General features: G+C 42.0%; 1 protein-coding gene across 1 annotated transcript; it reads right to left on the reverse strand.

The window, feature by feature from the left end:
• Positions 1-6999: 6999 nt before the first annotated feature.
• LOC123408315 lies at positions 7000-8310 on the reverse strand. Its single transcript, XM_045101444.1, has 2 exons — positions 7705-8310; positions 7000-7620 (listed from the first exon to the last, which is right to left on the reverse strand). The coding sequence occupies exons 1-2, from the start codon at positions 8101-8103 to the stop codon at positions 7000-7002; spliced, it is 1020 nt and encodes a 339-aa protein (XP_044957379.1). The 5' UTR covers positions 8104-8310.
• Between the last annotated feature and the right edge of the window lie 1892 nt (positions 8311-10202).

A 10202-nucleotide genomic window follows, 5' to 3' on the forward strand; every position in this document is an offset into this window, starting at 1 on the left:
GGTTTCAAACGAGAACTCATCTCTTACAAAGGGATTTCATTTTTTAAAAACTTATTTGAACTCCATACTTTTGGTGTGTTCAAAATGCACCATTCAGAGGCACATCACAAAATTTCAACAATTTCTGACTTCATTTGGCATATTTCGTGCATTTACTTAATTTTTTTGAGCTAGTTGACCCTGAAACTGAAAAACACTACAAATGAACTCTGAAAATGTTGAAAGTTCGCATGCTATCATCATTTCACCCACATAGCATGTGTTAAAAAGTTGAGAGGGCTACGACAAAAACTGGATGCAGTTCGTGTACAAAACTGACAATCTGAAGTAGCAGGGTTTCGAACGAGAACTCATCTCTTACAAAGGGATTTCATTTTTTTTGAACTTATTTGAACTCCATACTTTTTATGTGTTCAAAATGCACCATTCATAGGCACATCACAAAAATTCAACAATTTCTGACTTCATTTGGTATATTTCGTGCATTTACTTATTTTTTTTTAGCTAGTTGACCCTGAAATTGAAAAGCACTGAACTTATTTGAACTTATTTGAACTGAAGACTTTTTGTATATATATGTGGTCGAAATGCATGATACCATGAAGTTAGAAAGGGCTAAACCATTCAAAAGTAGCAAATGAAGTTAGAAAGGGCTAAACCATTCAAATTTGGAAACTATAATGGCACAAACAGAAACTAGACATATATAAATTGGTCCAAGAAGTACATGATACTAGCCCAAACAGTACATAATAATAGCTACCATAGATATATATACAAGTGTTAGACGTTCAGTAACACTACTGTCGAATCATCTAAATCGTAATGTCCACGTCCTCGAGGTGACGCTCGGCCATAGTTGACGACTCGAATCTTGCTAAATCTCGATGAAACGTATGCATCTTTTGCTGCATACTCAATGTTGATATCATCAAGTGGGCCCTTCTCCCAAAGTTTGTGCTGATACTTTGGGAAACTGGTCTTCATATCACCATATGACTCGTCGATCAAGGCAACTGCCATATGAGCCATCGAAGTCCTGTCATGTCGAAGCCTGAATATCGTTTGGAGATCAACGAGGCAACCAGCTGGTATCTCAATACCGAAGGTGTGCCTCATCTTCAGCCTGTCGTTCCTTATGTCAACGGAAGAAAAAGTGACGCCGCTGCGAAGGAACTCCATGAGTCCAGGACAATGCTTGTCACTCCTGCAATAGAAACAAATTAGAATGGAACAAACGTTACATACTGCTGCAATAAGGAAACATGTTTCACTACAACTAAAGAGAAACTTATCTTTAGGATTCAAATAGAACATATGCAATGGAACCTAGAGAGATCACTACAACTATTTGAAGCGAACCAACTATGATTCCAATGGAACATATTAAACACTAGTTCATTCTAATACGAATTTTCAGATTATGGAACACTATTCCAATCAGATTGTGTTCCCCTTCAACTAATCAAAGAGAGATCACTACAACTATTTGAAGCGAACCAACTATGATTCCAATGGAACATATTAAACACTAGTTCATTCTAATACGAATTTTCAGATTATGGAACACTATTCCAATCAGATTGTGTTCCCCTTCAACTAATCAAAATTGTTTCACTACAACTATTTGAAGCGAACCAACTATGATTCCAATGGAACATATTAAACACTAGTTGATTCTAATACGATTTTTCAGATTATGAAACACTATTCCAATCAGATTGTGTTCCCCTTCAACTAATCAAAATTGTTTCACTACAACTATTTGAAGGGAACCAACTATGATTCCAATGGAACATATTAAACACTAGTTGATTCTAATACGATTTTTCAGATTATGGAAGACTATTCCAATCAGATTGTGCTCCCCTTCAAGTAATCAAAATTGTTTCACTACAACTATTTGAAGGGAACCAACTATGATTCCAATGGAACATATTAAACACTAGTTGATTCTAATACGATTTTTCAGATTATGGAACACTATTCTAATTAGATTGTGCTCCCCTTCAACTAATCAAAATTGTTTCACTACAACTATTTGAAGGGAACCAACTATGATTCCAATGGAACATATTAAACACTAGTTGATTCTAATACGATTTTTCAGATTATGGAACACTATTCCAATTAGATTGTGCTCCCCTTCAACTAATCAAAATTGTTTCACTACAACTATTTGAAGGGAACCAACTATGATAGAAACAAATAAACTTATACAATGTCATTATCTTGGATCAAAGAAAGCCTCAAAACTTACCTCCCCCATTGGAAGATCAAGACATGCCTTGCGAAGCATATTTGGATGACGGCAACACCGCGTTGATCGGCCGTGTACTCCAGATCAAGCCCGAAGGACTTCTCATGATCCGGTGCGTGGTTAAACCATCGTTCCTTCAACTGTTGAAGGAAAAATGGCACCTCCGTGCTCAGGTTCGTGTACACGACACGGAGCTTGTCATGCCATGCGCGACCACCTCATGAAAGGTAGTTGGCATGGTGGAAGAAGAGAAGGGAAGAAGAGAGGAGAAGAACAGAGAGGGCGACGCGAGAGAGGAGAAGAACAGAGAGGGCGACGTGAGAGAGAGAGAAGAGAGAGAAATGGCGACTATACGCCTTCGTGCTTTCATCGCCCGAAACAACGCGGATGCAAACGCTTGGCCTTTAATCCCGGTTGAGCCACCAACCGGGACTAAAGAGGTATACCAAACGGTTGCCACCACTACGGCAGGCCACGTGTTAGGCTTTTAGTCCCGGGTTCAACCACCAACCGGGACTAAAGAGGTATACCAACGGTCGCCCCACTACGACAAGCCACGTGTTAGTCCTTTAGTCCCGGGTTGAGCCACCAACCGGGACTAAAGAGGTATACCAACGGTTACCACCACCACGGCAGGCCACGTGTTAGTCCTTTAGTCCTGGGTTGAGCCACCAACCGGGACTAAAGGGGGATACGAACGGTTGCCACCACCACTGCCCGCCGCGTAGCCTTTTAGTCCCGGTTTGTGACACAAACCGGGACTACAGGCTCCTTACGGGCCGGGACTAAAGCCTCGAGGGAGGCATTGAGAATTGGGGCGACGTGGCCGGGCCTTTAGTCCCGGCCCAGAGGCAGGCCGGGACTAAATGGTCCAGGCCAAAGGCCCGTTTTCTACTAGTGGTGGCTCTCCCAACCTGGGTTTGACCAAGTGATTACAGAGGCTTGGACTTTTGTTTCTTAATCCATCAATTCCATTGATAATTGGATGGTTAAAACTAAAATTCTAAGGAAGAAACTAAATGGGTGGAGCATTAACGTGGAAGCTGCCATGAAGAAAAATAAGAAGGCTCTCCTTATAGGGTTTGATATTTTGGATGTGCTATCTGGGTCACAACAGTTGTCTATGACAGATTTTGATAGGATGAAAAGTATTAAAAAGGAAATTGGATGACAGATTTTGATAGGATGAAAATTTTGGAAGGTGGTTGTAACAATGCATATTTTCATGCTTTGGCCAACCATATGCACAAGAAAAACCACCATTCTGAGTTGGTTGGGCTTGAGGGTGTGGTGTCATCTACTCATGATATGTTGGATGTTGCCACTGATTTCTATAAAAATCTTATTGCTTTTGAACCTAAACCTGACATCCATCTGGATGTTAAGTTTTGTTCTGGAGGAGATTTAGTGTCTGATTCAGAGAGCAAAGAGCTAGAAAATCCTTTTCTGAAGAAGAGATAAGCCCACCATCATGAGTTCCTATGCTTGTGGAGCTCCTGGTCCTGATGGGCTTTCCTTTTTGATTTTATTTGAAGTTCTGGGATCTTGTAAAGAATGATTTTAGGTGGATGGTTAGAGATTTTGAAAATGGGACCCTAGATGTCCATAGATTAAATTTTGCTATTATCACCCTCATTCCTAAAGTTCCTCACGGTAGGAACATGGATTTTTCTCGACCCATTAGTTTGAGCAATTGTGTTGTCAAAATAATTTCCAAAGCTATGACTACTAGGGTTTCCCCTCTTTGTGATAAACTCATTTCCTCCAATCAATCAACATTCATTAAAGGGAGGTTTGTCCTAGAAAGTGTTGTTATGGCCCATGAACTTGTTCATGAGATGCATAGGTCTAGTTTTAGTGGCCTGATACTGAAACTAGATTATGAAAAAAAAGCCTATGATAGAGTTAGTTGGGATTTTCTCAAAGAGATGCTCCTTTCTAGATGTTTTGGTGGAAGATGGGTGGGGCTGGAGATGTAGTACCGTCAGGATTAATTACACAAATGGCCTCACTTTGTGGGGGAGGGGGTAAAGGGCTTAAACAGGGTGATCCTCACTCACCCCTGTTGTTCAATTTAGTGGTTGATGTGTATACAAAAATGCTATCCAAAGCTGGTAACCATGGCTTGATTGCTTGTTTGCTTCCACATGTTATTCCTGGTGCTATGATCAGCTTACAGTATGTTGATGATATCATTTTGTTCATTAAAGATTCTCTAAATATGCTAGGAACCTGAAATGGATTCTTACTTGTTTTGAGAAGCTTTCTGGCTTAAAAACTAATTTCCATAGAAGTGACTTGCACACTCTTCATTTGTGTGATGACATGTCCAAATAATTACACAAATCTTGTATTGTCAGTTTCGGGATTTTCCTTTTAAATGCATGGGAGTTGCCCTCCGCTTTAAAAAACTGAGGGAGGACCTACAACCTGTCATTGATAGGATTACTAAGAATATTGCCGGATAGCTACGTAGAAACTTGTCTTATAGAGGCAAGTTGATTCTACTAACTACTTGCATTGCAAGCATACCTACCTATCTCATGTCTATTATGAAATTTCCCAAATGGGCTATTGATGCCATCTCTTCCCAAATGTCTCGGTTTTTTTGGGGGTACATAAGTATCACTTGGCCAATTGGGGGATGGTCTCTAGGAGGAAAGAGTTTGGTGGCATGGGGGTTCCCAACCTTAGGGAATTTTACATGGCCACTTCCTGGGGGGGGGGGAATATTTTATGATGGTATAGACAAAGATTGGAAAAAAATTATTTGCTATAAGTATGGTGTTGATATACCAAACATATTTTGAGAAAAACCTGGCCTGGGTTCTCCCTTCTGGAAGAGTGTAACCTGGGACTTTGGGGCTGCTAGGAATTTCTTTAAGTGGTCTCCTGTAATGGACAAAGTATTGCTTTTTGGCATGACATTTGGATTGGGGATTGCTTGTTAAAAACCCTTTTCTGGGATCTATTTGACATCTGTCAACAACAAGATACAACCCTTGCCCAAATCTGGGATGGGGTGCATTTGCATCTTACTTTTAGGAGATTTGTGGATGCTAATGTGATGAGAAGATGGTACAATGGGGTTGATTTAATTAAAACTTTGGGGACATATCTTCTGAAATTAAATATTTGTTTTAGAAGATCAAAGTGCCTCCCAGCATCCACGTTTTCCTGTGGATAGCTTTCTATAATAAATGTTTGACTAGAGATAAGCTATCTAAGAGAAGACACGTGAATGACTTGACCTGTGTGTTTTGTAGTGAGCATGAATCCATTCAACATCTGTTTTTTAGTGTATTGTTTCTAGAGAGATTTGGTCAACAATTGCTGATGCATGTGGTATTACTGTACCTACATCCTTTCATGATCTAGATGTTTTCTAGAAACAAAAAAAAACTTGAGAGTCTGTTAATATTGTGACTTTTGCTACCATGTGGAGCTTATGGCTTATATACAATGACTTTGTCTTTCAGTGGTGAAGATGGTGAAGTATGAGTTGTATCATGGATCCAATGGGTGCTATGATAAGGCAGTGGAAAAAAATCTCTGTTCGTACATCCAGGGTGCTCTTCTTCTCCGTTGCTTAAGGCTTTTGTATCATGGATGAGGGGAATTGCTTAGGATAGCCTGGTATATTTAAAGGGTTCTGGTAGGGAGAGTGTGTTTTTGGTGCGTTGATGGCTTACCTCTGTTAGCCCTCTCCCTGGCCATGTAATGAAATGATGTAATAGGGATAGACTTTTGGACCCTTTGGGTTTGGTCTGTGACAACTACTTTGGTTGTCATCGAGAGTTGTTTAACAGTTTGGTCATGCTTTGCCTTGGTTTTTAATAAAAGTGGGGGTGGAAGGAGACCCCTTTCATTTAAAAAAATGTCCAAATAATCTGAAAATTAGAACGAACAACACGCAAGAGCTTTTCTTCCATGGAAAATTTGTTTGGAATTTTTTGGTTTTTTTTTTTAATTTGTTGTGATTTTTTTCTGACCGGGTGCAGATGAGCCGGGGCATTGAAATAGTTAACTGAATTTTAGTGAGGTGTCGAAATAGTCATATATGCAGGGTCTGACCCGCGCATCCAGTTCGACTCTCTGGTTACTATGAAACCACCCTTATGCTCAAATAAGGGCCAAGGCCCGCTGAGAATTCAAAAAATGGGCCCATCAAGGCAGCAACTATAAATAGTAGAGAAATCACTTGTATAGATATTTATCGTCAAATTTTATTTGACTTCAAATGTCTTAACTAAAAGCAGTAACAAGAATTCTCAAGTAAGGTCTCGTAAATTATAATACACCACCAACGTAGACATCCATGCATATGGTAAGAGTTTTGGCAACAAATAACATAACTTTTGAGGCAAAATTTTACAATGTAGGGAAGGAACGGGAACACTTGAATTGATGGAGGAGAATAGCAGAAATCAAGCTATCGTAACCACGTCCTCCATTCCGCATCTATATGAGAGAAGATGGGTTAGGAAATTAAAAAAAATGAAGGTTGGGAATCGAATTTGAACAAATTGTCAAAAATCAAATTGAAAAAGGGTCTGAAAACTAAGAGTTTCTTGAGGCGTTGGCTATCCTAGCTGGAAAGGAATGAACCGCTTTCTGGATGGGAGTACGTATAGGAAGACAGCGTGCAGAGCCAACGAATAAGAAATCCATAGAGAGGGTGAGATGGAGAAATTAAGGATGTATATACACAAAAAGGGCAGGATCCATTAAATTTGCTACTAGGTGCTTCGGGAGAGGAGCAATATGTTCTGGCATGCATCCCATGTTAGATCGATCGAACCTGAAAATCTCAGGCTATCATACGTTGCTTTTCTTTGTCTTTTAAAAAAGATGTCTGTAAAAAAACGATAGATGTACAACTTGATGATGTGACATTGTTGCATGAAGAGGAAAATCGGATAGTTGGGGGTGTTTGTTTCCAGGGACTTTTTGATGTAGGAACTAAAAAAAGTCCCAAAAAGTCTCATGTGAAACAAACAGGAGGGACTTTTAGGGACTAAAATGAGGTATTTGAGACTATTTAGAGAAGTCTCTATGGGAGGGTCTTTTTGAGACTTTTTTGGCACTTTTTCCAACAATGCCGGAGATGCTTGATCCTTTTCTCCAGCCTCCTTCGCAGCGTTTTGCCAATTGGCCTCGTGGTGTGACAGACGCGGGCGTGGAGCAACCGGAGGCGCGGCCAGCGGTCGACGAGAGCGGCCAACGAGTCTCGCTCGAGCAGGCCGCCCGACAGCACGAGCTGCCTCAGCAGAGGGAGCTTCTTCGCCACCTCCAACATGAAGCTCTCGTCGGGCATGTCGTAGCGGCACGTCACGTGGAGGCGCCGCAGCAATGGCGCCCTGCGGTCATTAAGCCATTAAAAGAAGCAGATCAGGGGAGGTGCATGTACGTGTGACTAGATGGACCCATCGATGCGTGCGTACCAGTCGGCGAGGTGGAGCAGGAATTTGCCGTCGACGGTGCCGCGGAAGGACTCGCAGCGGCCGGCGCCGCGCCGCGGCACATGCCATCTCCAGCCGCCCAGCCGATGGTTCCGAGTCCGAGTCCGAGTCGGCAGCGAGGTTGATGTGGCGCCACAGCAGCGGCTCGTCGACGGCCAGCCGCCGCCACAAGGCGCACGTGCGTCCGGCGACGCGGAGGATGTCGGCTTGCGGGATCAGGCTAAGGATGGACCACAGTATGTCTCCGGGCAGCTCCGCCCAGTCCCTCCACTCCGCCTCCCAAGGAAGACCGTGCACATGCTGCACGTCCTTCCGGCGACGGCGGCGGGACGGCGGATCGGTCGCTGGGGCTCTGGCTCTCCGCTTCGACCTTACTCTCATATTCTTTCGTTAGGTTTCTTTCTGCGCCCAGTGTTGGCGCCGCCCTCGTCGCGGCGCCGCTTCTTCTTCCTTGCTGCTTCCTCTCACATCTCTCTCTCTCTTCTCTCCCTCTACACAGAACACACCGCACACGCACGCATCAAGAAAGAACCAGCTAGCTTTGCCATGAGGCACTTCCGCAAACACAAGCACTACATTGTTCTGCTCAGCCCTCAGGGCCTCTCTATTTGTCTTGGCTTAAATAGTCTGTACAAGGAAGACTCGGACGCAACCACTAACCCAACTAATTGCATGTCCAGCTAACAACTCCTGAAATCACTCCACGGTCGTGCATCTAACAAACTAAGCTACATGCATGCTCAATACTTCTCTTGGACCTATCTATGCACATCCTCACAATGCACATGTTCCTCCTCTAACGGTCTAACTAACTTGACCAAATCACTCGGCCACTTAACAAATCCTGACAACCCAATACTAATGTGACATGCACACTTGCATGTGTACAACACATGTCAAGATTAATCGTTACAATTTCCTCCCTAATCTTGATATGGACTCTTGGAGTCATCTATACCTTCTTGTCCCACCCGTGTAGCAGCTTCATCAAGTCATAGGCGATGAGGATGAAGAACAAACCGACAGATAATCTAAGGAGCAAAGAAAAGAAACATGGACATCTGACAGCACTCAACCCTGACCGTTGACGCTAAACCTGACTGCCACGAATCATAGATAGAATATAAAAAGAAAAGAAAGAGTCCCATCCGAGTTACTTTGATCCGTATATACCATCCCAGAGCACGACGCCTGAAACAATTCTAGAACCTCACAATTGCATGGTCAGTGCTATTTTTTTTCTTTGAGGGCAACGAGCATGTGAAATGATTTCCTTTAAACCGGCCGATTCAATGCAAGCGTCCGTCGTCGGTGTGTCCGTCGGATGGCTTTTACTCGACGGTTCGGCGTTAATTTTTCAATGCCACTGTTCTGCAACTGGTGTGTTATTTCATTCTGCAACTAGCCCCTTGTTGCAAAATAAGCCGGGACTAGATTTCGTAACGGTCCGGACCAAAAAGAAAAAAATTTGCAACACGACCTATGTTGCAAAACAAATCCCGAGTTATCTTGCGAAAAAAATATCCCACAACACAACTTATGTTAAAAAAGACCACAACAAAAAATTTGTTACAAATGTTTTCGCAACAAGACATTTGTTGCAAAATAAAGAAAGAAATTTGATTGATCGATTGTATCAAATCCGACAGTTCAAGAGGCGGCGGCCGACGCGTAGCAGTCCCCAATGATCATTGCTATATTGTAAGTTAAGTTTGTAACATGAACATTTGTGTTTTCCCTACTTGAAACCGGCTCATTTCGTTGATATGTTCCCAGCCCAATCCATTCACTATTTGGCCATCAGCCAAAACGTAGTAGCGGCGGCGTGGCATCAAGTAAACAAACAGTGGCAAGCGGAGCCGGGACCAAGACCAAGTTCCAAACTTATAATCCCTACTCCCTCCGTCATAATTTAGAAAATGTGCTTGGAAATTCCCAGAAATCTAGATAGTTATTGATTGACTTTGAGATGAATTGAAAAATAAAATTCACACTACGCATGCATATAAAAGTAATAAAATAGAGTACTAATTAGCTGCTAGGAAAAAATACAATGCATCCTAAACCTTATCTATTGTGAAAATGCACATAAATTTAACGTTGTCTTGTAGACCGTGACGGAGGGAGTATCTCTTCTTTAATTCTCACCTTAATTCGCAGCTTTTATGGCCATATGGCGTGCAAATTTTAAGTGAACCCGGACAATAATCACTTGAACGAACTAACTTGCCTAGGTTCCTGTATTTGTGTAGATTTACTCAAGGAATAGTACTAGTTTGCTAGATTGCAATTTTTGTATTTTCAATCTAGATCGCAGTTTTGATAGACTGCTGATAATTTTTCCTACTTGTATCTTATCCTAGACGAAAAAGAAGGGAGTTCAACTTTATAGAGATGCCACAATGCTATTTTGTTAGAGTCTTGTTAAGTCCCAGTCGACTGAGACTTCGTTAAATCTCAGTCGATGCTATATATGTAGA

The sequence above is a fragment of the Hordeum vulgare genome, chromosome 7H (assembly GCF_904849725.1).
Source record: "Hordeum vulgare subsp. vulgare chromosome 7H, MorexV3_pseudomolecules_assembly, whole genome shotgun sequence".
Taxonomy (NCBI): Eukaryota; Viridiplantae; Streptophyta; class Magnoliopsida; order Poales; family Poaceae; genus Hordeum; species Hordeum vulgare.

Bases quoted from the DNA above. Each gene is read 5' to 3' on its own strand.
- LOC123408315 (XM_045101444.1), bottom strand. From the start codon at position 8,103: ATGAGAGTAAGGTCGAAGCGGAGAGCCAGAGCCCCAGCGACCGATCCG. The intron at 7,621-7,704 runs GTACGCACGCAT...TAATGACCGCAG, and splicing joins CTGCTCCACCTCGCCGACTG to GGCGCCATTGCTGCGGCGCC.